The 26,623-nt window shown below is 40.7% G+C and overlaps 1 protein-coding gene across 1 annotated transcript; it reads right to left on the reverse strand.

Moving 5' to 3' along the window:
- Positions 1–2,280: 2,280 nt before the first annotated feature.
- Positions 2,281–22,068, reverse strand: LOC143336750 (organic cation transporter protein). The gene is made up of 10 exons (XM_076757038.1): positions 20,180–22,068; positions 17,516–17,619; positions 17,221–17,375; positions 16,127–16,295; positions 15,565–15,688; positions 13,903–14,009; positions 11,289–11,500; positions 11,086–11,194; positions 6,484–6,696; positions 2,281–5,597 (listed from the first exon to the last, which is right to left on the reverse strand). The coding sequence occupies exons 1-10, from the start codon at positions 20,528–20,530 to the stop codon at positions 5,525–5,527; spliced, it is 1,617 nt and encodes a 538-aa protein (XP_076613153.1). The 5' UTR covers positions 20,531–22,068; the 3' UTR covers positions 2,281–5,524.
- Positions 22,069–26,623: the final 4,555 nt, after the last annotated feature.

Below are 26,623 nucleotides of genomic sequence, written 5' to 3' on the forward strand. Positions count from 1 at the left end.
ATTGATAGACTGTAATTAGCACATTTATACAGTTTTCGGTGTTTATTTTCAAAAAATAAAACAACTGTCGCTATTTAAAACCGAGTTTGTTACTTTATTAAAAAGGCTACTTTGCCGCTTTTATTTTGAGTAGACAAAAACGTCAATGTGGTGACTTGTGAGATTCCAGAGTTTTTTAAGAGCAAGTGAAGAGAGCATAACGGGCCCGGTCCATTGACTGACAAGAGCCGAGTCCAATCAGAGGATAGAAATGGGTGGGGAGGTGGGTGGGACAGTGATGGAAGTGGTATGTGTGGATGTGTATAAACAGATTTTTTCGATTAAGATGTCTAGGAAACTTATGACAAAGTTCAGAAGTATTTTATATAGATATCAAAGCAAAACTAACACGGAGAAGATTTTTTTTCCTGAGCTTAAACATATAATAGATTAAAAACATAAAACAGGTGAAGCTCTCAATAGAATACATAATACCATAGAAGTTACTCAGCAAATCAGCCGTGATATTTAATAGTTACATTCGTGAAAGAGCTATAGTTTTGTAATAGGTGGTAGATGGGCTCCTACATTTCTGTTGACTCACTTCTATGTGATAAACAGCCATGTGAGCGGCAGTGCGCTGCTTGTTTTTTTACTTAACGTTGGTGCGCCATCTTCTGTCTGCTCATAGAACAGCACTTCAGTCCAACACTTATCATAAGAGCTGCTCCCCTTCACAATAACCAGACTGAGGACACTTCTCAACAAACAGAACACACAGCTGAAAACACATTTCCAGGAATGAAATCTTGTTCATCTGTTTCCACTTTGGTTGTTATTGCTGCTGAAATAACAGTTTGGTTTCTGACATTCGATATGTTACAGGATTACGCTGTAATATGTCCTACTCTTGAGAGGCTTTTCATGTTTTCAGCTACTTAAAAACATAAATGTAGTCATGCCTATTGTGCCAGTCCATTCCTCATTTAGTAGTTATGTAGACAGATGATTCCCCCCCTACAGCTCAACACACAGGATACGTCATGCTGATTTAAATAGCCACAAATTTACTGTAATGTTTAGGCTTCAGTGGCTTGTTTTAGGCTATTGTCATATTATAGTTTAAACGCTCTTTCAGCTGTTTTACCTGGAGCAAACTTTAAGTTTGGCGGAAATTCTCCATCATTATAAACTTCAGCAAAACCACTATCAGCATAAGCCTTGAACAATTCATAACCCCAGTAACTTTATTAAGATCTGTGCTACAAATGAAGTCTGCTAGTACAGTGCACAACAAAGTGTGTGCTCTTTGAAGAAGGCTGCTGCGGGAGGTTTGAGCAGAGCACTGACACAGCTTGACTGTGCAGGGAAACCAGCGGTGGTGACTGGGCCCTCTGCTAATTGAAGTGCCAGTTGCTGTCTGATGTCTGCAGGCCAGTCGGTCAGTGTTGACAGCCCCGCTGCCCTCTGCCAGCTTCCCACAACTCCTAACCTACAGCTGTTCCTATCTGGCAGGACAGCCACTCACATGCGAACATCATCCACCCAAATAATGACACTCAGCAACATCACTATACATCTACACTTGATGTGGTATCATGGAATTGGAATGGGGTTATAAATCACAGTTTCTACATATTTGGACTAAATTACAAGGTAACCTCAAGTGGGTATTATGTTATACAGTATGTGTGTAATTTCTTTTTTGGTGACTTCCATGTTTTAATAACCTTTTAGCCAGAAAACACATAGAATCATTGTTGTTTGAACTTCCACACTGAGGCTCTGCTTGAATAGGTCATACAATACCATAATGGAGACAAAGAAGTGATCTTATTAATTACACATGCCTGACACTTCGAACATTGGTGATGTTGTCAGTTACAGATGTGTCTGACAAGTTATACAGTTTGCTATGAGAAGGTATAGTCAGTTTTATTTTCTCACCTCGTCCTTCCCCCTGGTCATGTGCCCCAGTCTGAGTACCACTGCAGGAGCCCAACAAGCAATTGTTTCTCTCCAAACAAATTATAAAGCAATATGAGTGTCTGCAAAGTAACAACAGTTTACAATTTTTATTTTTGCTAGCTAGATTACTGTCATCTACCTTCATATAATCAATTATTTTTGTCTTGAAGGACAAGACATTTTTGTGTGGCAGTATGTCGACCAGGGACAAAATCTGAAAATAAACACATCAGCTGCTGGCCCAGACTTACCGTCTGCTATGAGTTTCTCATTATTTGAGCCTCTTCCACCAACCCAGTGCTTGTGGAATCCAACAGAAAAGCAGCACATAAATTCTACTAACAAATGTTTATTGTACAAAAAAGTCAATAAAAATAAAAACCACAACAACAACTTGAGTCACAGACTTTGGTTCTCTATATAAATGTAGATGCATCACCATAATAATTTCATATACATTAACAACCTCAAAAAAGACATGTAAGAGCCAAGCCAAACACCAAAATGCTTTTATAGTCTTTCAAGTATTTGTTGATGAGCTGTCACCAAAGATGTAATACTCACTGTAGACCAGTGAGTGTCAGCGTTTTCTTAAAGACAGGTCCTGCTGTAGATCATCTCTGTAAACATGCTGCTTAATAAACTGAATGCTGATCAACCTGAGTGCAGTTTAAGTTCAGCATACTGAGCACTTCACATTCTGTGAGGACATGAACCGTGGACTTGTGTAGAAAGCAGAGATTCACTGCATCAGTCAGTCACTGACTTTCAAATACTTATGTCTGTTCCAACTCATCAGACTCCAAAGCTGACAAAACACAAGGTAAGGGGCTTACATATAATTCTGTTTCTGATAATACTGGAACCAGGACTTTCACTGGCTGCACTAAGCTGGCAGAGGACGCTGCCATTCAGCAGTGCTGCTGCTCTGTTAAGGAGTCAGACCCCACAGCCATCAGAGATTCCAAGCGAGAGACAGAAGAGAGATAACCAAACCCTCATCCTGAAATCAGTAACGTTAGGCAGATATGAAGCAGGATGTATGCTTATAGATGTTACATGACCGAAATACACAAGTAAAAATATATAAAAACACACACAAATCAGTGACAGTACCCCATAGCTACCAAGGTTGTGTGGTCTGTGTGTTTGCATAGATTTACGGGACAAACGTCCCAACAGAATAGTGTTGTCTTTGGGGGTGATCATCTCAGAGTAAGACAGGCTGTGGAGGAGTGTGGCTGCATAAGAGCTGTTTCTGTGTGCAGGGGCATTGTCATGTTGAAACAGGAAAGGGACAAACACAAAATTTGAAGTGTCTAAAATTTCATTGTGCACTTGAACACAATAAGATTATTTCTGTTCCCTGGGACTAAGGGGCACAAACAAGCCCCACGCTGGTACACAAAAGTTTGTGGACAAGAGTGTCGAACTGTTAAGTGAATGCTTACGGGATAATTAAAGCTGCAGTAATCGATATTTTAATGTTAAAGCAATATTATGCAACTATTTGAGGATAAAATAACAGCTTCCAAGTCAGTCAGTGTGCTTGATGCTACAGTGAGTAGTAACAGGGAGAACTGTGCCTCTTTCATTTCCACTCTGCACACACCTGTTCTTGCACTATGTAACTTGGGCTGAGCAGGTATGATGTCCTGCGAGCAGTCTGTAACTCTTTAACACACCAACTTTGAGTCTTCAGCTTAGAACATGCTAGCTCAGTATTCGCAGTATACAGTATGTCTGTCGTCTTTCCAACCCTCTCTGTGCTCACGTGGGTGCTGCCAACTGACAGCTAAAATAGCTTAGAAAATGGCAATATGGGGCATTGAATCTGATGAATTTCCTGTTAAAATAACAGACACTGAAGGAGAGTGTATCTCAGACCTCACTGATTACTGTACAAAAACACAGCTTTATAACTTTATTCACTTACTTTGGTGAAACTGGATAATATTTTAGAGACAAAATAATTGTGATTTACAGAGCTTCATTTGTTGCTAACAACTGTACAGCTAGTGGTCTTATGGGTTGTTTGCACATGACGAACTGCAGATGGAGGGCCAGATATGATTTTCTGCATAGGAAGCATTACAACACACACTCAAAATGCCTGTGTTTTCGTTTATGGTCACTCAGGTCGATCAAACTGAGAAACCACAAGGAGCTTTTATCGAGTACCAAAGCTATTGTTCATAAGGGTGAAAAATGCAAGAAACTGACCAAAAAACACCAGAAACAATGGTTTGTTAACTGTCTGTGGTCAGGAGGAGCTGAGTTGGATAAGGAGGTAGATTTCAGGCAGTGAGGACACACTGCAGCATACTAATGGGGAGAGTGAGCTAATAGCACAGCTAGCTGAGCTAAGCAGCTAACAGCAGCTAACGTTAGCAGCAGTTAGCTGTTACTTCAACATCTTGAAGGGTACTTGGATAGCACAGACCTCCACCAAGGCTAATGGTCTGCTCCTCTATGACATGCAAGTCTGAAAGCACAACCACTATATATGTCTGGACACGCAGTATATCCAAAACTACTTGAATTCATCAAAGTATGTTTGTGCCTAGCTGAAGCCGCATCACCATGCTTTCTGCATGAACTATGAGCAGCTACATGTGTAGCATCGCTGGTACCTGCGAATGTGGAGTCGTAGTACTTGATAATATCATAACTGGCAATGTTTTGTCACTACTGAACTTTACTTCTATCTACTGGACTTTAAGACGTATGCCATTTATCCCACCAAGGCCAAACGCTCTATCTTGCAATGTTAAGGCTGGTAAGAGCTGCTGTGGATCAGCTTGGTTTGACAGTGGTGTAAAGGTGAATTGCACTGCAGGGGTACCAAGTTGCCAGAAACACCAATTCTAGCAAGTTACTTTAACAATATTTGAAATAAATATGTACGTATGAAAGCTTGTTGCTGGCAGAGATGTACTCACAATTCCACTCAGTCTCATCTTCAGCAGCCAGCTGTTTCCAGCACAAAACCACAGACTGATGGAATTAGAGATATTTAGCATTTAGCAGCAAAAGAGACACATATTTCCCTCCCTGTCAAAACTGCAGCTAATAGGTGCTCTGACAGCTGAGAGAGGACAAAGCTGTCTCTTTTAATCTGTGCTTTCATTAAGTCTTGTACATCTGCTATGGTACCAGTTTCTGTCATCTATAGATCTATAATGGCTCCTTAAGGACTTATGTTTTACCTCCATGTGGATAAGATTTTACTTTGAGCATTTTCAGCAAACATATGGATGTTTCATTCTTAACATTACATTAACATTCAAAGTGAGTTAGTTATTCCACCGACAAAAAATATAAGCAGCTAATATTTAACACACTGGAACAAAAGTAAATACAGCGTATATTTAAAAAAACTTGTACAAAAATAGTGAAAAAGAGTAAAAATACTTAAAACTGTTGAATAAGTGTTCAGAATTCAGGTATCTTGCAAAGACCCATAAAAACAAAGTCAAATCTTGACTTCCACTGGAAGCAGAGACGTTTGCCTTTGGAATAGTCCTGAAAAATACTGACTGCCTTGTGCAGCGGCTCACACTAGTGCTGTCGCTCATCAGTCTGTCCTCTTGCTGCAGACGACATCCACTTTCCTCAGAGGAGCCTCGATGACACGGCCGTCCTCCTCACTGACAGAAACAGACGGAAACATTTTATTAAAAACAGCTTTGAGCCTCAGGACAGCCACAGAACAGTGGAAAAGTTTGGATGAAAGACAGTTGAGTCGAGTAGGCAATTGTCAAATTCTACCGTTTTTTTTTTAGAATGAAAACCAATCCGCCTCGACTCCAATGCTAATCAACCTGTTTGATGAGGTTTTTTCATTGCTGAGTCAACGACCCTCAGGAAATGTGTGAGCCCCTGTAACTAAACAATCGAGTTCCCCAAACCAAACAACAAAATGATTTGTGCCTATATCACAGAACACAGCATTTAAAATTCATTCATTAAGTGATTTTGACTTCCTCAAGTAATTAAAGTAAGTAAATCAATTCGTCCATGTCTCAACTCCTAAACAGAATATTGGAATATATAAAGATAAACTTGTAGTGATTGCACTCAGCTTGCTTGTCACCAGTTCATTATGAATGAATCAATAAAATCACCCAGTTTTTGGTGTAATAACAGTATATCATATGGATAATTAAAGGGTCAGTTCACCAGCGTGATTAAGAAAAGGCTTTTCTCTCTGTCCTCTCGTGGTATCTCTCCATGCAGTTAGTTTTAGTCTTATTTGCCCAGGTTTCCCAGCTTCAGTCATACAGGTTGTTGTCTCAACCTCTATTGAACAGAGATTAATCAAATTCAGTTTGAAGTAAAAGAATTCCGTTTAAAAAAGTTGACAGCAGCATCTTCAGGGAATCATTGGACCTCACCCAAAAAAATTTTCGTATTCCTCTCTAAACCTCTAGTGCATATTTTCTGAGGCATAAAGTCAAGCACAGGGGGCAAGGCGGGCCAAGAATTGGGGTGAACTGACCCTTTAACAACAATGGTCTGAAATAGGTGTCAAACCTGTGGTTGGATCCCTCCACATCTTCGATGGTGTCAGGCAGAGGCTTGTTGGCTGTCTCAGGTAGCAGCAGGGTGAGGGCAGAGCCCAGCAGAGGGCACAGGCCACACAGAGCCATGGGGATATGTGGACTGATGCCCCTCAGGAGGTACATCATGGGAGCCAGGACCCCTCCAATCCGAGCACACATGGAGCCTATACCGATCCCATTTTGTCTGTGAGTGACAGTGAAGTGACAAGGCAGAGAGTCAGAACCTAAAGGCTGCAGACCACTCTCCTGTTTCAATGTTCATTTATCTAGCAGCTGGGAGTACATCCAGCTTTTGATTGGGGGAGGTTTGGGATTGATTGTCACTAGTAGAGCTCGAACAAAACAGGACTTTAGAGGATCAGTACTCATTAGCTAGGTTTCCATTCACAAGATTGCAATTTTTAATGTAATCTAAATAAAACCAGCAAAAGAAAAAGCAAATGAATCCTTGTTTCCATCCACTACTGTTATGTGTTTAGTGGGAGCTACAAGATAAGCAGTAGGTGGTGCCAGTTCTCCAGTCAGGAAACCATCATACCAATACACAAGAAGAGGGCACAATAGGATAACAATTAAAAACGTGCCAGTTGAACCTCAAACAGTGAATAAATGAGTGTAAAAAATGTGATGGAAATATGACATTTCTGTTTGTCTCATGTATTAACATGAGGAAGATGAAATCAGATCTGTGTGGAGCCATGAGGTTCTAATCTGTGGGAATGACTTCTCTCTGAGCACAAACATGTGATCAGTCATGGGAGTGAAATGTTCACTATGTCAGATCTTATTCAAAAAAGCTGTTTCCATCTCCCATTACATGCAATGACTCCTTTATGAAAAAAGCAGAAAACCACCACAAACGAGCCTGAAAACCTTTTTGTTTCGGAATTTTGCTGTTTCTATCAACCTTTTCTAATGTGATTCCTCAAACTGTGAATAATACATTGATGGAAACAAAGCTGATGTCAGAGAATTATCACTGCTGTTTCAGCCAATATTATCTTTTAAACATTTACACAAACTGTATGCGAGTAAGCTGTCAGTTGCTCGAGTTGATAGACAGAAAATTAGCTCTTTTTTTTGAGCAGTAATATTTGACATACATTCCATTTGTACATTCAAAGCTTGTTTTCATGAACCCTACAGTTGTACATATGGCACTGAAGTTATTAGGAAATTGAATGAAGTTGGCAAATAAGTAATATCTAAAAAATGTAAGCAGACAGAATAAGGAACTATCTGAATACAATTATGGAAATCACATAATAACATTAAAAAAATCAAAACAATACTGAGTTCTTGAGGTTCTCTTCCCACAGCCCATCTGGAATTGATTTGCCAATTCTTGTCTTCCCACTTGGCATTATACATTTCAGAGGAGGGCGGACTTGTTGATAATAAAGTATTGTACATGTGTGATAGTAACAGTTATCTGTTGTTAATTGTGTTTCAGTCTCAAAACCTTTCAAATGTTTCCATATGTAATTTCCTATTTGTCGAAAGTGACAGAAATTCTTCCTCTCCAATCGATATTCATTTCATAGCCGTCTAAAAGAAGCAAGAACACCTTCTATATAGACATCTCTGATACTATTACTGCCTATCACTCCACGTAGTAAAGATTCCATCGAGGTTAAAGGGAGCAAAGGAAGGATTCTTTGCTAAAGGCCGCAGTAGAGAGATGAGTTTAAGACTGAAATTAGACTTGATTTGTTTCCATGTATGAATCAAGTTATGTATAATGGGCTTATTAATATATAAAAGCTTGTTAGTCTTAGTGAGGAATAGTAGAATTGCACCTATGGAGTACAGGTAGCAGTCCTCACGATCCATTTTCAGCCAGTTAGGTGATAGTCCTGAGGTATCAAGCCCAAAGGTGACAGCCTTAATCGCAGAGGCCCAGTCTGGGAGGACCAGTCCTTCCTCGAACTGCTTCAGGCCTGCAGAGATGTTTTTTGCTCATTCTGTAGACTTTGTGTCCCAACACAAAGAGCATCATTAAAGAGTCAAGTCTAAGTCTAATCAAAGAGTCTTTGAAAAAAAAAATTTAAAGAAAAAATTTAGGAATGTTCTGAAATAAGTATAAGGAAGAAAATCATCTTTACTAAATTATCTTTCATGCTCCCCATTAAGGAAATTGGGAGATCTTCCCAGAATAATAATCTGCTCCATAATCTCCCTATTAGGGGGGAAAGTTTTGTTTGTAGAGAGAGGAGAATTGCTTTGTGACTTCAGTCCCTAAATAGTCAGTTTTTCTGTGGAGATGTTAAATGGAAAACTATCCAGGTGTGTTATTCATATGGACTGGCATCAGAATGCTCTTGGTCCAGTTAATCCACTAACCCGAGAAGGTTCCAAATTAGCAAAATCAGGTTAATTACCAAATCAGGTTAATTTTTCCTACAAGTGCTGGGATAGTAGTTTGTGGCTGCCTTATAGATAGAATAACATCATCGGCGTGTAACAATATCTTATTGGTTGTTGTTGTTGTGGCATAACCGTGTGTTGGATGGTCTAGTCTAATACTTTGGGCTAGCAGTTCAATAGCCTGAGCAGAGGGGAGAGTGGACAGCCCTGTCCTGTGCCTCTATGCAAGCTAAAAGGGGAGATATTGTCCGGTTTATGAGAATTTGAGCTGTGGAATTCCTGTAGATGAATTTGATCATTGATAGAAACTTGTTACCAAGGTTAGATCTGTGAAGAACTTTGAATAAGTAATGCCACTCAGTCTGGTCAATCGCCTTTTCCGTGTCAAGTGAGAGTATAACAAGGTCAGTGGGAGCTCCTCTCTTTGCATACATAATATTAAAAAGTCATCTGAGATTCAAGGTCGAGCTCATTTTTGGTATAAAATCTGTCAGGTCATTATGAACTATCTTCTCCTGTAAGGGGCTCAGCCCATTGGCAAATCATTGTCTGTCGACATTAAGGAGTGAGATAGGATGTAGGGGTCAACTTTCTGTCTGGTCTTGTTCATGTAATCTTAACAAATACAAATGCTTTGTATAGTTCTTCTGGGAGTCCATCAGGTCTGGGTGTTTCATTACTTTTTCTCGAGGCGATGGCGCTCTGAACCTCTGCAATAGTAAATTCAGAATTCAGGGTATTGCAGTCTTCCTTGTTCGGTCTGGTGATAGTTTTCTGTTGTACAAAGGGCACATTTTTGTTTATTAACATGCCTGCACCTCTTGCTTTAGTTGAAAAGGTTGAGTGATATACTTCCCCTGTCCACTTTGTGAGCTTTATTTCAAATGGGGCTCTTGTAGGAACATAGTGTCTGTGGCCAGTGCCTTTAAATAAATGGGCCAGGACCCTCCCTATCTTAACTGGATTGTTTACTCCAGGTACATTCCAACTAGAAAAGTTGGATTGTTATTTACACTGTCTTGTATCAACAATTCCTGACCTGAATAGTGTCTTTGATGTCACCAGTATCAGTCAGTATTATCTGTGTGAGCCAATACTCTTTCTACTCTTTCTTGGATTACTTAAAACAACACTGGGAGATCCCTTCAGCCATGGTTCCATTGTTTACACATGGGAACAGCTGATTGCACTAGGCAACAGGAGGGTACTCCCAGTGGAAAGACTGGAGATGCTCACAGAAATAAGGAGGAGGAGGAGAGGAGGGGATGCAGAACTGGGGCAAAGTGGAGTGAGAGGAAAAGATGGTATAAACCTTCCAAACAGTCTCTTGCCATCTCAGGCCACAGCAGTGACAGCGGGAGGGGCCCTGAATCTGAAGATTGGGAATGGGCAAATAAACTGAATCTGTTTTTCAACAGATTTGATTCTACCCCTGCTCCTCCTGGCACCCACCAGAGCCCAGACCTGATGGCGTTACTACTCCACAGCTCCGCCCTCTCCCTAACAGCACCCCTGACACCAGCAGCAACACCCCCCACCCCCCGTCCTTTATTAACTAAGGTGCTTCATCCCAACAGTCGTCAGACTGTTTAAGTCCAGCATCATTATGTAGCACTGTGTTAAAAACCTACTGTTTTTGCACTTTGTTCTGTTATTTATGCTAATATATGCTCACATCCATTTCATCTTGTGCAATTTTTACTGTTCCATATTTTTTCAGCTGTGCAGTAGTACAAACACTATATTTATTATCCACACTTGACTTGTGCAATTCAGTGTTCTGATATAAATAGGATGGACAAAATAATAGACTACCTGTACCACTACCTTGTACATACAGTACACACAACCTTATCAGCTTCTTAGATTTTTGTAAATATCTGCTTATTCTGAATTTGATGCCAGCAACACGTTTCAAACAAGTTGGGACAAGAGCAACTAAAGACTGGGAAAGATGTGGAATGCTCCAAAAACACCTGTTTGGAACATTCCATACATTATCTTTACAGTGTCTTTGAGTTACAGTGCTCAAAGCTGCTGTAAGCCTTCGGAAAACAACGTCAACAAGCAACAAACAGTGTGTCAGTCACTGAACGATAAAGCATTCTGGTGGGCATTGCCATGTAATTGTAAGAGCATCAAATGTAGCTCAGGAAACTTGCTGCAAGACATTTTAGTCAGAAAGACACAGGAGGGAAAGACTCACCTGATAACAGTGGGGAACACCTCAGCTGAGTAGACGTAAATAATGGAAAGAGAGGCCGTGATCCCGAACTTCCCAATTATGGCCAGCACAGTTTTAACGACAGACAGGTCTAGAGGAGAGGTCAAAGAGAAGTAAGAGAAGAACTTCTGACAGACTGGAAACAAGAAAAAAACAAAAAAAAAAAACATGGAGACGGTCCATACGGCTGGGGATGAAGATGGTCAGCAGGCAGGCTGTGCCACCCACAGCCAGGAAAGCTAGCTGGGAGATCTTGCGGGAGCGGTTGAGGGTGAACAGGGTGATGGTGCGTGCAGGCATCTCCACCAGGCCAAAGATCATCTGGGTCAGGTAGATGTTCATTCCAAAGTCAGAAATGTTGAGAGACAGGCCGTAGTACACGAGCACATTGGCAAACCTGAGACAGACGGAAGAAAGGAGAAGAAAGGCATCACTTTAACATTCTTCACATAGCTGTGCCACCTCTTTGTTAGCTTCATCATATGACCAACACACACTCCCTGTGTTCAGCAGACAGATGACACAAACACCCTCATGTCTCAAAAGTTAGCATGTGAGCATGAATTTCTTATGTGATTTTATCACCTTTCAAATGATTCTGACAGAGCACACAAACATTAAGCAAATATTTACAGGACTGAAACAACTGCGTTATTCTGTCACGTATCATTCATACTACCACCAGATGGCGCCACAGTGAAGAAAGTTCAAATCCGACACATCCGGCTTTAAGAGCCTTCAAGACCCAACCTGTTTAGTATTCTGCAGTTTACATTATTCGACAGCTGTGCTTCTCATTAACTCTGTTCTTATCTTTTTGTGGTGTGGCTCATGTTGTAATAGAATACACAAATAACCTGTTTTTCAGGTCAGATCAGATGAGTAAACTGTGTGGAACAGTTACATGAGATGCCGTCTTTGGAGTCACTGCCCTGCTCGCCTACGGCGAAGAACGGCTCTGCAATAGTACCTGCACGGCTACAAGTCAGATATCAAGTGTATGACCACTCTTGAAAGTAACTCACATCTGATTTGAAATGATTTCATATTATAACTGAACCCCTCCAGCTATTCTTATTCTTCTTATTACTATTATCTGCACTGAGACCTGAGTACTTCATTTCGTTCCTTTTCATGTATAACATGTTTGGGAAGAAAATAAAAATATCCTTATCCTTAAGAGACTGTGAAATCATAGGTCTTTGTTTGCTATTCTGTTGTAATAGCACTGACAAAATGTAAAACACTTCGGCCATGCCATTTCCTCTCATACCACATCAACTATTTTAGTGTTTAACGTTTAAGAGAGATCCTGTCATGGTGTGTAAAAGGGGCCCATGTGTGACTGCGCCTGCCCTCAACCCTCAGTTAAATGGCAGTATGTGACAGGAGGAAGAGAAACCACCATTTAAAAAGACTGAGTTTATTGCTCTTTTTTGTCAGGAAATCACAGTTTCTGTCAATTAGAGTTCTTTTACACTCTCACAGCCCTGTTCCTAGAATGCATTCAAAAGGCACAGCCAATACCATTTGACTGACTCATAATGGCAAGAATGTGAGAGGGGCTTCAGTGACAGTCTCTGCTGGGATATCGAAGTTTCTGAAGAGCAGAGCGGGCCTGGCACTCGTTTTTGTTTTGAACCACACAGCTTGCCAGCTTGCACACTTTGAAAACCCTTCAACTAATTTGCTTGAAAACGTCACCTGGAAACAAGTCTGGTAGCTTCTTCGAAACCTTCCCTTCAACGTGTTCAAAGCTGACAGCACGGCTCCGTGGATCTGCGACGCTCTGAACTCACCGCATCTGCAGCCCTCTGGTCTGGATTCAGGCTAGTTAACATGAACGAGCATGTGCATTCCAGTGACAATCTGCCACTAATCCCTGTCGTTAGTCCCAGGAACTCTTTTTGTTTTTGGTTCAACAATTCAATCTAACTTTTCCACTTGATGATTCTATTTTGTCACTTGTTTGCTGTCTTTGTTAAAGTTTTAATCCTCAGTGAGGGAAGACTCTAATCTCCTCACAGAGGAAAATGAACACAAAGTGGACTGTTACAAATCAGTAAATAAGTAGGAATAACAGCAGTAATAATCCTGCGTGGTTCCCTCTTTAGTCAGCTGGGAGAAATGAACTACTCTGCTTTTAAATGTATATTCTGGTTGTCTGTAGACATGCTGGTGCAAATACAACGCAGCATGTGCTTGGTTGGGTAATGTTACACAGCCTTTTGCATCGCTTTATGATTCTCTTCTCTTTAGTCTCGTGTCTATAAAATATTCTGCCTGAATTCTTTCTGAATGCGGTGTACAGTATTTTTTCAGTCATAAAAGCATTTGGCATTGAGGATGAAAGGAGGTTTGTAGCATAAAGCGTAATTAATGACTGCTGCAGTACGCCCATTCTTTCCTGCCCTCATTTTTCTCTTTTAATGATTGTCCTCTTTTCAGTTTGGTTGTTTTGAGACAATCTGACTGTTTTTGTCCTCTTTATGTGGATACATGAGCTGGGATGGCTATTATACAGTTTTGTTTTTGGTGTGCTTTCAAGAACTTCTGCTGTTTGGGCGTATCATCGTAAAACACTTAAAAAAATAAAAGTAATGTTACAAATAAACTCTGACCGCAGCCGTGTCATTCAAGGTCAGAAATGTTTTTCCACCCTTAGTATTGTCTTATGGACACATACAGTGTTTGTGAAAAGCGCTGGCTTGGCTGCATGGACGTAAAGCAGAGACAAGGATTCACATTCAAAGTCTTGTAACTGACATAAAGGAAGGGTAACGTTCTGCTCATACTCACCAGAGATAAAAGACAATCAGAGACTGCCTCCTCATTTTTGGGGTTCGTACAAGGTCTATAAATGAGTGTTTTTTCTTCCCCTCTGTTTTCTTTTCAATTTTATAGACCTGGTGAAACAGTGAGAAGGAAAGTTTGGAGTTAGTGCTCTAAAGTCATAAAACACAGCACTGTTTAAGTAATCTTTGCATGTTTAAATGATAATGATGGTTGGAGACATTTATGCAAAGTAAAAATGGTCGCTTCAGAGTGCGTCAGAGCCACCTGCTTGATAGTGGAGTACCTGCGTACGTCACACAGTTAGTACACTATCACTGTCACTAAAGCAGGAACTGTTCAGCATTGTGTAGTGATGATCAATGAGGTGATTTACAAATCACCTCAATCATTTAGAATCAAATATGAAATATGATTTTGTTACATGCTTACAAATGCTATATCGTGTTTGCAACTCCTTGTGTCATTTTTTCATTTTTAGCTGCGAGTCAGAATAAGTCACCGTAAGTAAACAGCTATGAAATCATCCAATCTGAGCTCCCCCACCCCCCAGCCTAAGATAAGATGGCAAATAGAATCTAGAGATAAAGTAAAGTTAATATAGAATACATTGAATGCGGAAGATCAAGTAAAATATAATGATTTAAAAGAAGTGCAGCAGTGCGTAAGTGTGAGAGATGAGCTGCTTCCCTGATATCTATACGTAGTGTGTCCAGAGCTTTAGGGCATAATGGACAAAGGCTGCATCTCCGGTTTTCTTTTGACTGTTGCTGGAAACCTCCAATAAACCAGCAGCAGATGATCTCAGTGTTCTTGAAGGCAAGTCCTGAACAGGAGACTTTAGTCCTTTCTTTGTAATGACGAGGACCTTCAAATTAATTCTGAATGTTACAGGAAGCCAGTGCAGAGCACTGGACTAATGTCCTCTGTCCTTATGGTTCCAGTTAGTAGCCGAGCGAGTCTCTGTGTTTAATTTTTTTTCGAGGCCAGTAAACAGTGTGTTACATTAATCAAGTCGACTTGAAATAAAGACATGAATCAGTTTTTCAGTAGCTTTTCGATTCAAAAAAGAAGAAAGAAGTTTTGGTCACCTTGCTGATGTGGGACTTGATCTGAATCTAGGGTAACACCAAGATTTGTAACCTCAGATTTAATCCAGAGAGTTAATGTCCCCAAATTATTAAACAGCATTTTTTTTCTCTTACTGTTTAGGAGCCCATTAGTAGGATTTCAGTTTTGTCCTCATTTAACTTCAATAAATTATTGCTTATCCATGTATTTATTGCCAAGAGACAGTCTGTGTCTAATGGAGTCTATAGCTGCAGCATCATTTGGTTCAGCACAGATGTAGAGTTGTGCATCATCTGCATAACTAGGTAACGAGAAACAATGGCCATAAAGAAGATGCTGCTTTTGTTGACCTCTTTTGAAATCAAGGACTTGTTACTTACTTACTCAAAAATGACTAACAGTTACAACGGTAAATCTGCTACCATTACCACAGTAAACTTGTATAAGTGCCAACAGAAAGCAGCTGTAGCAACTGTAACTAAGGTGAGTAAGGCTTAGCTGAAGTTCAGTTTTCCAACATCTGATTTGGCTGTGATGGGTATTTGTTATTACTGTTAACATTTTGAAAAGATGAGATAAATATAGAAATAAATAAACCTGGCACATCTCCAAATCTTTGGTGATGGGCTTCCCGTTCATCTGCGCTGCTTTCTGGATCAGTTCCCATGCCTCCTCTTTCCTGTCATGGGTCATCAACCAGCGAGCTGACTTTGGCAACACCCTAAAAATGCAAAGGCAAATCAGGTGACCCACTTACAAATGTGTGTAGTTGAACCACTGTGTTGCAGGGGGACACTCTGATGGACATTTCACATTGCAGACTAATTGTAATAAGCAAGATCTATGGTAAGGGACAGAAAAGAGATGCTCCTCAAAGTAGGTCAGAGCATTTCCCTGTACCGCTACACTTAAAGGAGAAGAGGGATTTGGCACCAGTCATGCATGGCATTGAGCATTCGCTACACATTATGTTTTCAATCATAGGGGATGAAAGGAAATTTCCTTTAGCATAGATCCTCACACACACAAGCACAACTCAACCTAGACAGTGTGTTGTTGATTTTCTAAAGATAATATGAATGTTGTTTTTTGGAACCTTAAGAAACTGGGAGTACAGCACACACTGCTTCAAATGTGGGTCACCCTGCTGCCCACTCACCAGATGTAGAAGATGAAGAGGAAACCAGGTGCTGAGATAGCCAGCTGCAGTTTACGCCAGTCCCTTATGAGGTACGCCACTCCAGCCAGCAGAATGTAGCCAAAGCCAAAGAAGTAGTCAGTGATTATACCAGCCAACATCCGCTCCTTCGATCCCGTCCATTCTGTGCCTGCATGAGGCACAAACAAGACAGGGACACATGAATCATATCTTTAGGGGCAAAAGAGTGTTGCAGTATTTAACATTTTAAACTGATGGAAAACTGCCTTTATTTTCACACCGAGAAAAGGAAAAACAGCTTGAAGCTTGAAAAGAGCCAGCTGAGAAGTCCTTGTTATCCTAGTTGATTTTTATCTATGCAGAAAGTTTGGGTTTATTTTGCTGAATATTTGCGATATCCACTGCTGAGACGTGTGCCCCTGCCTCTGTTCAGTGAAACTGCACATCTGTAAATAGTCCTCATTAGCCAAACAGTTGCTAATGAAGACTGTTCTGAGCGAAGTCTGTGAATTATCTTGAGTACCTGCGACATTCTTTTTGAAAAGGCACGTTGCTATTGAGTTTTCCAAATGCAATTTTGGAATGATGCAACCAGCAGCAAAGTACTTCCATTTACCTCCATTGTACTGGGGTGGCAGCATACTTCTTATTTCAAAACCATGGTAAACCAAATCAAACCAATCTGCCTGTCTAGATAGCTCACTGCTTGTTTTGTAATTTTAATGAATGCACACTTTAAATCAATATAAACCACGAAATTGGGCAGACCCTTCCAAAGCATAAGACACATATCACATTGATTGAGTGTATTAATTGTGGAACCCTCAAGCATAATAACAGATATAATGATTCGCTGTGCATCTCTACAATGTCACTGAGAGTTTGCAAATAAAACACCCTCTTTAGCATCATGTTTGGATTTGTGTTTGAGATGTTTTCCTGCTGTTTTTTCATCAGCACATTTTTATATTTACATATATATTTTGGGCACCCTCCATTGTATCTTGTTTTATCACTGAACTAAACTAAATCCTGTGTCAACACAGGGAGAAAATTCACTGTTAGTTTATGTTCTAGTTCTATGAGACACTGACCGAGGACAAATGCATTCATGATGACACCAGAGATGGATGTTCCAACCATAAAGCGAAGGGCAGTGTAGACGTAGAAATTAGGGGCAAAAGCAGCACCGACCCCAAAGACTGCCTGGATTGTCAGGCTGACGAGGATGATGATCCTCCGACCGTACCTGGACAAGACATTTCCGAAGTCAGTCATCCATGTAAACAAAACTTACAAATGGCATTGATGGAAAGTTCTGAGACAGCACATATAGGCATTCCGTCATCTATTCAGTAGCTCTGAAGATGGACATATTATCAAACTTACTTATCAGCTAAGCTCCCAAACACAACAGCTCCAATGAGGAGGCCAAACATGTAGAAGGCAGAGCCCATGGTGTTCAAGTTGGCTCTGTCACAAACCAGGTCCCACTGCAAGAAGCACAGAAAAACATCTCAATGAAAGTGTTTTTCATATTGGAATTTTTTAGTTGTAAAATGGTGGGTCAAGCATGGTTGGATCTCACAACTATGATCTAGACCAGGGGTCGGCAACCCGCGGCTCCGGAGCCGCATGTGGCTCTTTCATCCCTCTGCTGCGACTCCTTGTGGCTTTGGAAAATAAGTAATGACTATTTAATTAAAATGTGTTTTATTTTAGTCCATCAGATTTTAAAATGTAATTCTAAATTTGAAGATTATGGTGATCTTGTAAAATCAAAATGAAATGTGTTAAATTTATTGTCACTCATAATATGCGTCACAACCGCCAGTGTGCGACACCCGCCGGCGCACGATTTCTTGAACTTTTCTACCCCAGGTAGGCAAACTACATACATACATACGTACATACATACATACGTATGTGAGCAGGTCTTCTCCAACATGGACTACATTAAAAACAAACATCGCGCATGCCTGACAGACCACAGCTTACAGTCCTGTGTGAAGATGAAGGTGACGTCATACAGCCCTGAAGTGCAGACGGAGGAGCAAAAATCACATTAACCAAGTAAGAGAAAAATTTTAATTCTCTACTATTTCGCATATGTTCATATTTTTTCATTGTTCATTGAAATAGTCCATTTATTATACAGGTTGACAGCTGACTGTATGCTCCAGTAAAAGGATGACGGCACACAAAAGAGGATGGCATTTCTGGTTTGCTGCCGATGGATAATTTAAGTTTGGCTTTTTTTTTTTTCCATAAATACAAGGACTCAAATAGACATCGCGTATTTTATTTGAAAGTAACCTTCAACCGAGCGTCTTTTTTTTGTTGCATGCAGAAATGTAATTTCGTTTTCTCTGTAGCAGTTCATTGATTTCATGAATGCAACCCACTATAGTTTGTTTATACATAACATAAAGGTAAAAAACGGTATATGCAGTGTTATCTTCATTTTGAATGTCAAAAGGGTTTTGTGGCTCCCGGTGTTTTCTTTTCTGTGGGAAATAGGTCCAAATGGCTCTTTGAGCAGTTAAGGTTGCCGACCCCTGATCTAGACCATGATGAATTTTAGTCTGTATATTCATGTAGAGGGTAACTCCTATTAACTTCCTGACCCTCTGACCTTTCTTGTAGTGCCATGTATGGTTCAGTTTCTCTTTGACAAACACTTTGGACCATGACAAAGCACTGCAAAAACTAGAGGCTGGATTTCCATCAAAGGAGCAGTGACATGAATCAATCTGATTTGGGTTCTCCCTGAGCTTTGCACTTGGCATTTTCCATTACAAAGGGCAGATTCCTGACCACCATTTCTATTCTGGACACTCCATGAGCACCACCTTCATGTAAGATACCTCTTGATTGCGATTTGAATGACCACAAGGCTGTCCCTCTTGCACCGACAAGAAACGCTGAATTTGAAGCCCCACTCATCGTAGTTCTAGAAATCAAGAAATCATCACTTTGTTCTTTTCAGCAATTTCATATTGATCAACACTGTATAGCCTTTTTGGACCTCTCCTGAGACTTTGGAGTTTTAGTCTTGTTTTTAAGGTCCAGTGTGTTGGAGTTAGTGGCATCTAGTAGTGAGGTTGCAGATTGCAACCAACTGAATAGCCCTCAACTCACCCTCCTTTACCAAGAGTGTAGGAGAACCCATGATGGCCTCGAAACTTGCAAAAGGTGCTCTCTAGAGCCAGTTTCTGGTTTGTAAATTCTGGGCTACTGTAGAAACATGGTGGTGCAACATGGTGGACTCCGTGGAAGAGAACCCACTCCCTCTGTAGATACATGAAAAGGTCTTTCTTGGATCTCGAAAATACAGGAATTCTGATATCCAGGTGATTATAAACTAATGAAAAACATACTTATGAATTTTATTGTATTTCTGCCTACAGTAGCCCGGAACTTACAAACCAGAAACTGGCTCTAGAGATTCCCGGTCCTTCATGGCACATCATGGCTAAATTTCAACCACAGCCTTTGTTCTTGAGGTTGTACTGTACATACGAGACCTGCTTTGTTTGAGATCCATTTCTAGCATATATGTATTTCTAGTATATACGTATATTATTCGCAGCTGGCACTGGGCGGCTCCCATCAAGGTTAACAGTGGAGGACTGGCAAACTTCAGAAGACTTCTAAATCCACTTAAGATCTCCTGTTTGCTGTCCAGTGACTGTAGTAGCTGTAGCTGACCCGTCATATTGCCACATGTGACAGCGCTTTGTCCAATCGCTTCATTTTGGTCATGTAACTGCTCCAGCTGCCCAACCCTCATGCTCATGTGTTACAAAACCTGGCAGGGTGTGTGCAGAGGCCTAGATGATGCCTGCATTGCAGGAGTCCACCTCTTAACCGTCACTCTAGCGTTGTCTCATATATCACCAGAGCACACAGTAATAAAACTGGTAAGTCCTTCCACATTCCTTAGCTGCTAGGAGTCCTTATTTAAAATACATCAGGTCAAAACGTAGACATTCAGTAGATTCAAATCCTGAATTGAAAGTCTGTCAGAGAGGCTGTTGGTTTTTCACTCACCTCAGTTACTATGGTGCTTTGGAAGGTCTCTGTGCTGTACTCCCAGCCCCCCTGGCAGCTCCCCGTAGGGTGTCCATCATTAAGAGCTACAGTACCGCTGTGGTTCAAGGGGGTGGTGCAGGAAAGTAGGTCATCAGGGGTGGACAGAAGGCTGAGGTTGAAATTCAGAGAGGTCACAGAGCCCGCTGAGGGCCATGTGGAGCGGCATAAATGTGGAGGAACAGCCCCAGTGAAGACAGAGACCAGCATGTGAAATGCCAGAAAGATCTGAGGTACACAGATCCATACATACAAGATCTTCTGGAACTTCCCAAAGCCCCCGATAAGACAGAGAATTTCATCAAAGTTCATTTCTCCGGCTTTTTGTAGATGCACACTTAAAATGTGCCACTCTGTGACTGACCAAGTCTGATTCAGAAAGTCCAAAAGTGCTCTTAAAATAGAGCTGCCAAGATGCACAAGCAGATAAAGGCAGAGAGCCAAACGTCAGGTAAATGTCTGAGATTAACCACTGAAATTAATGTGTGCCAGGCTGATGATTAACAGGTAGAGAAAGTATCCTCATTCAGATGCAGTCACACCTGTGTTGTGCTCCAGTCTGTGAGCAACCTGTGGCTATCTGTAGTGGACTGTGGAGCTGTCTGAGGGTGATTTAACCTCAGTATGATGGGAGTGATCTAAAGCAGGGAGGGAGGTATTTGCCTTCTGTGGGAGGAGCTGCTGTGTGGTGATAGCTGAGCAGCTGCTTTTGTCTCTTTCCCCGCCTTCTCTCACTCAAAAAAGTTTCATAACATAAAATCTATCTTAAGTAACCCATTCTGGCTTCACACCAAGGGTTTGTGGCGATCTTTTGGTTGAGACAAACATGCCTCAGTCACTGGAATTTTATGGAAATGGATTGCAGTAACAAAGCAGTGCAAAAACTCTTTAACATTAACATAAACTTGTCATGTTCACATGTTTTTGAGAAAATGCAAATGGTATCATATGGACTTTGTCAAACTTGTTCAATTGTTCTCAGCGGGACAATGGCTAAAAGGCATGAACATTCCAACTGGTATTCAGTAATTCATCTGACATGGGATGCCATGTGGGGGGAGTGAGCGTCTAAGATGGTGACACAAAAGAAGTAGATAAATGCAGCAGGGAGGGATTAAAGCTGCTCTAGCTAATCACTCCCATCATTCCTAGCTCCCATTTCAAGTCACCTCGTAGATTCAGCCACTGTCACACAGTTTGAACACGTGAGTGATTCATTTTTTTCGGGCTTGCGGCACACTACTATTTAGCTCAGCGCAGACATCGAGATCAAAACCATTCACAAAAGTGGAACAGAGCTCCCGGGGTAATCTGAGAAGACTGATGTTTGGCATTCTTTGATGAGGTGTGGGGCTCCACTGTTCAAATCTCATACTGTGAAGAATCAACAACACATGAATCCTATTCAAGAGCTTATGTTCCCAAAGCCAAAAGGCTAGAGGAAAGAGTCCCAATTAAAATGAGAGTAAGAGTTATTTCGTGAATACAGTCATCTTGGTGCCGAGGCAAAACAGTACATGCTGACACACATGGTAAAAACAAGACCTCGCATTCAGTGCCAAGCAGGAAATACAGTAAAGAGTGAGTGCTGCACGTTGCAAAACAAATGTCCTCAAGGGACAGAGCGTATTGCATCATAGACCCTGACTGAAATACATTCAAACGGTCTTGTGGCACTTTTAAAGGTCAAGCATGGCAACATTGCTTGAGGAGAAGACTTGCTGTTGTCATAGATTTCTGATGAACAATATTGTCAGTGTTTCGTCCCATACCAGGGGCCAGGAATGATGGCTTGAAAACCACTTTACATACATCATACAAAGCATCCTAGACTGACTGCATTATTCAGTAATGAGGCCATCATTGGTGCCAGCTGTAGTGTTATCCTTCTTGGCTTTACACATTGTAGCACCATCTTGTGGCTATATCAAAACAAATCACACCAAAAATGAGATCTTCATGATCCAAATTTCACTTGGTTTGTAAGAAAACACCTCAAATCAAGCCCTTCATTCAGTGCATACTGTATGGTGATCGCTATTCACTTTCTTAATGTCTTGAAAGTGCTGTCTAGTGGCTGTGTTCCAGAAAATGTTCTGCAGGGGAAATTAGATCCTAATGGCACTTGTGTGTTCTGGAATTTAAATTTTCAGATGTCAATGTGTCTTCCCCTCATACACAGTATTATATATTAAACATTCTAATATCAAAACAACCCCACTGCTGGCACAAGTAATATGTCCCTTTATCTTAAAGGTCTGTCCTGAATAGGGGCGCTTGAATTCTTTAGTGTGGGTTGTGGTATTGCAACAATCGCTTAAAAACAAGGACAGTTCAGGTTATCATGGACCTTTGGAGGACTTCTCTAATCTGAAGAGACTATGTGTTTGGAACTTCTGCCTCTTATATGCAAAAAAAGAGGATGAACTCAAAATAGGCTGGTTTCCAAATATTCTAAGATTTAATTCTGCCTGTGAACACACATTAATGACTTCAGTTTGACTTCCTCACTGCTTGCATGAAAGATTCTCTAGATCTGTCTGTTGCCTTGTTGTAAGCACAATCTATTGGCTAACATCTACTTTGGGAATTATTATTAAGACGCACTGATTTGATCTCAATATCAGAGGAGCAAAGTCACTGATAAAGAACTGGCTTAAAGGTGGACTGGCTTAAACAGCTTGCAGTTCATAGTGTTTCTGTTAAAACAGATGCTGGTAGTTTGACAACATCTTTGAGTAACAATGTGATGGGTCGGTCTCAATAACCCTACATACTGTAGGGTTATTGAGACTCAACTACATCTGACCAAAGGTCAGGTTTCTAAACAGACACTGTGGGGTCAGACTTTCATATAAAAGAGATCTTTATATAGACCAAATTACAGTATTTTTGTTTATTATTTTTACTTTCTTACAAAATTCACTTTAGTTTTATGAGCCTATAGCAGTGCGAACAGACATCACATGGAAATAACGCTCTCAGACCTCAATACAGAACCCACAGTTGAAGTACCAACGAATGAGTCCTAATCTCAACAAAAAACTCTTCTCAGGAAGCAAACAAAAATACTCAGTTTGAGCCAATGAAAATAAACCCAGGTGCGTCTTGCGTCTAACAGACAAACTTAGTGAATCTCCGACAACTCTGTAGTCTGGCCAGCGTGCTGCTGACAGCTCCAGGGAATGGCCAGTCTGAGAGCCTGGTGGCTTGCTGGTGGATCCACGGTGTGGAGAGGATGTTGTTGGAGAATAATACAATTCTGTAGAAAGAGTGAACTATGAGTTGCGGTTTTTTTGGCTTGTTGCCCAGTGTTAGCATGCAAATCGACATCACTCTCAGGATGGACTGGGCCTCTTCCACTGGTGAGGAACGTTCATGCACACATTTTCTCAATTCATCAGTACACTGTGGGCCGGATGGAAAGCCGCAGAGGGCAACATAGGGTTACAGTGCCTCTTCATTGGACATTTTTCTTATTATCACCAAATCCCAACACACTGTTGGTTTTGCTCTTTTTGTGGGATTTGATTACAGTAAAAGAAATAACATTGCCAGATGTTTTCCCATAAGCTAGTCAGCATGCTTAAAAGATAAGTCCATGCATCACATTATTATATACAGTAAATCATGTCACATAAAATTCGTTGACGCTCTCAAAGATATTTAGCTTTGAAAAATCGATGAACGACATAAGTTGGTCGGCCAATCTTCATGTGAAGCACGATTCTAAATGAACTCACGATGTTTGGGGCATAGCTGCCTCACTGCTGTAGATTATCATGACACCAAACCATCCGAGAAGTAATTCAAGATTCCAGATTCACTTTATTGTATCACAATGTGGATAATTTGGATTGGGCTTCCATCCCTCCCCTCCCTAAAAACCATTCTACAAACACAAAAAATAACAGTGGGTAAAAATTGTTTTGAGCAGGCTATAATTTGAGCTACTTTTTGTAAGATCTGGGTGGTTTCCACCAATGAAAGCTTAGGCTGTATTCTTGTTCTTTCCTCTGCTCCGAGCAGTGTTATTGAGTGTGACAGGGCACCGAGTCCAGTGCACTCAGCTCGGCATGCAGTGACTGAGAACTGATGGCCAACTAAACCAAACATCACACCACTTTCAACTATACTGAACCTTTTTCCTGTTCAATTATTCTTCTGTCAAAACTCTGTTAAACCTGTACAGGCTTACAACGGTTCAAATGATTGAAACTTTTAATGTTTAATGTAACGTTATCTGAAAGACTTACTTAACTAAGACTTGTATTATTTCAGTATAATTCATTACTTTCTTGGCTCTGATTGGGTTACTTTTGTCCGTCCAATCTGGCATCACTGTTAGCTTCATCCCAAACTATTTGGTCTCATTGTGGTTCATATGGTACACACAGTTGTAGATGGACATCATTAAATGTTGGTATTCATTCACTTTTGTGTGTTTCGCCAAAGTAAAATACTTTTATTAATGTGGGTTTTCATGTTTTTAAGCTCTTACACTGTGTCAGATTTGGTCACAGTGCTTTTCACCAGTTTAGATATCAGAATGTGAACTACAATATCTCAGTATGAGAATTTTATCACAATAAAATTATGGGCTAGTCCCATCCATCCAGTGCAATAGTGCAATACCTGCAATATCCTCAGATTTCTAGTTTCAGTGAAAAGGTTACACCCAGTTAGAAGACATGTGGAAACAAAGCTGGAATGCTAGACTAACAAACCTAACAGGAAGCAGTGTGGGACATCAAACAAAGAGCCTAATTACCTTTAACGGTGGGAAACCCACCCTGAAGCACAAGGAAAGACAATTAGTCCACTACCTGCCGGCTCCAGCCAAACACACGAAACCATCAGGTTTTGAGGGAGACGACTTGAAACTCAAGAGGTAAGCAGCATTTTGAGAAATACACTGATTTGGTTCCTTCCTAGAAGGACTTTCATCCACTGCACTCTTAAGATAACTGAGGAGTGTGCACATCAGCTGAAGACAGTCCCTGCAATCCACACTAAAATCAATGAAACATGTTACAATGACTAACAACAAACTACAGATGACTTCTGTCTTGTGTTTGTAGCACTTTCACACAAGTTTCACAACTGCTTGTACCTATATCATGTGAATTTTATCAAGCACGATGCCCGAAAACCACATGCCTCCATGTGAAGTCGTAATTGTATTCAATTAGCTGCTCTTGTTTTGTTGATCACGACACTCATGATCAAATGTAATGAAAAACTGCAAACAAGCCAGAGTTTAAAAGGCTAACTGTCATCTGCTGTCCCTGGCCAGATGTTCAAAGGCACCATAAAAATGAAAAAAACATCACATGTGAAATGGTTTAAACTGAACACCATAAATCCACATGCTTGTTCTGTCAGGAGTCTCAAACGAGGAACAAAGTGCCTTTTACATCAGTTGGTGGATCAGCTGCAGTGAGTATGTTATAGATAGAAGTGTCTTTGATCAACGTCCATGTGTCAGCAATTTATCTTTTCCCAAGCAGAGCAGAGACATACTTGTGTGAAAAAAAAAAAAAATCTGAGTCGTCAAGATGAGAATAAAGTTTGGGGTCTGGGGTGTAGAGTAGCTTGCCTCATGAATAAAACATCATAGGGTATGTTTTGATTAGGTTGACTGGATTCCCTGTATGTTTTAGCATTACCTGACAGTCCAAACTGCAGCTATAGTCTCGACCAAACCCAGTAACCCACAGTTACTGTTTTCAAAGACTGGTGTTTGGACTGCAGTCACTGTCCTATGACTGGTACACAGCTGTGATCTGTGTCGCTGTGCTACACTATGCTCGGTCTGAAGGCTGACACCCAGCTCTCATTGGGGGCCAGCTGAAGTCACAGGCAATAGTCACCTAGAGCACTAATGTCTGGTGGGTGCTAGCGGTAGTGTAGTGAATGTGGCGCACAGGTAGAAGCTATATATCCACTAAAACAGCTCCAGGATTTCTATACACACACAATGATGCATGTAAAAACCCAATTTCGTAACAGCACTTTCACTTTTAAATAAACACTGGGTCAAGAGACTGACGAACAACAGGCCATGGCAGAACCTTTAGCTTGTGCCTCTTGAGGTAGTCCAATTGTTTTTTTTTACAGTTTTTTTTAAAGACAGTATGATGTTTGCTTCAAGAATTTGTTGCTATTTAATTAAATACCTTCTTCCCTTTACCAGTGAAATGTTCCTCATGCCAGTGGCTGCAACACAAGCCCAACGCATGATTCATCAACCCCCTGAGGTGTTCTTCTCTACACCCTTTTTTTCTCCAAACAGACCGTTGCATGCCTCTATTTTCATCCTCTGACTTCCAGCGAATAAGGAAAAGACAATGAGAATTATGTTCATATGAGATCAAAATAAACTGAACTGAACTGTTTATTTTA

The sequence above is a fragment of the Chaetodon auriga genome, chromosome 18, assembly GCF_051107435.1.
Source record: "Chaetodon auriga isolate fChaAug3 chromosome 18, fChaAug3.hap1, whole genome shotgun sequence".
In the NCBI taxonomy this organism is placed as follows: domain Eukaryota; kingdom Metazoa; phylum Chordata; class Actinopteri; order Chaetodontiformes; family Chaetodontidae; genus Chaetodon; species Chaetodon auriga.

What these genes read in the sequence shown, in the direction of transcription:
- LOC143336750 (XM_076757038.1), bottom strand. Translation starts at nt 20,530, where the DNA reads ATGAACTTTGATGAAATTCTCTGTCTTATCGGGGGCTTTGGGAAGTTC. An exon ending in AAGATTTGGAGATGTGCCAG is followed by an intron (nt 14,010 to 15,564) that starts GTTTATTTATTT and finishes CTGTTTCACCAG; the next exon opens with GTCTATAAAATTGAAAAGAA. An exon ending in GTGTTCCCCACTGTTATCAG is followed by an intron (nt 6,697 to 11,085) that starts GTGAGTCTTTCC and finishes TGTCACTCACAG; the next exon opens with ACAAAATGGGATCGGTATAG.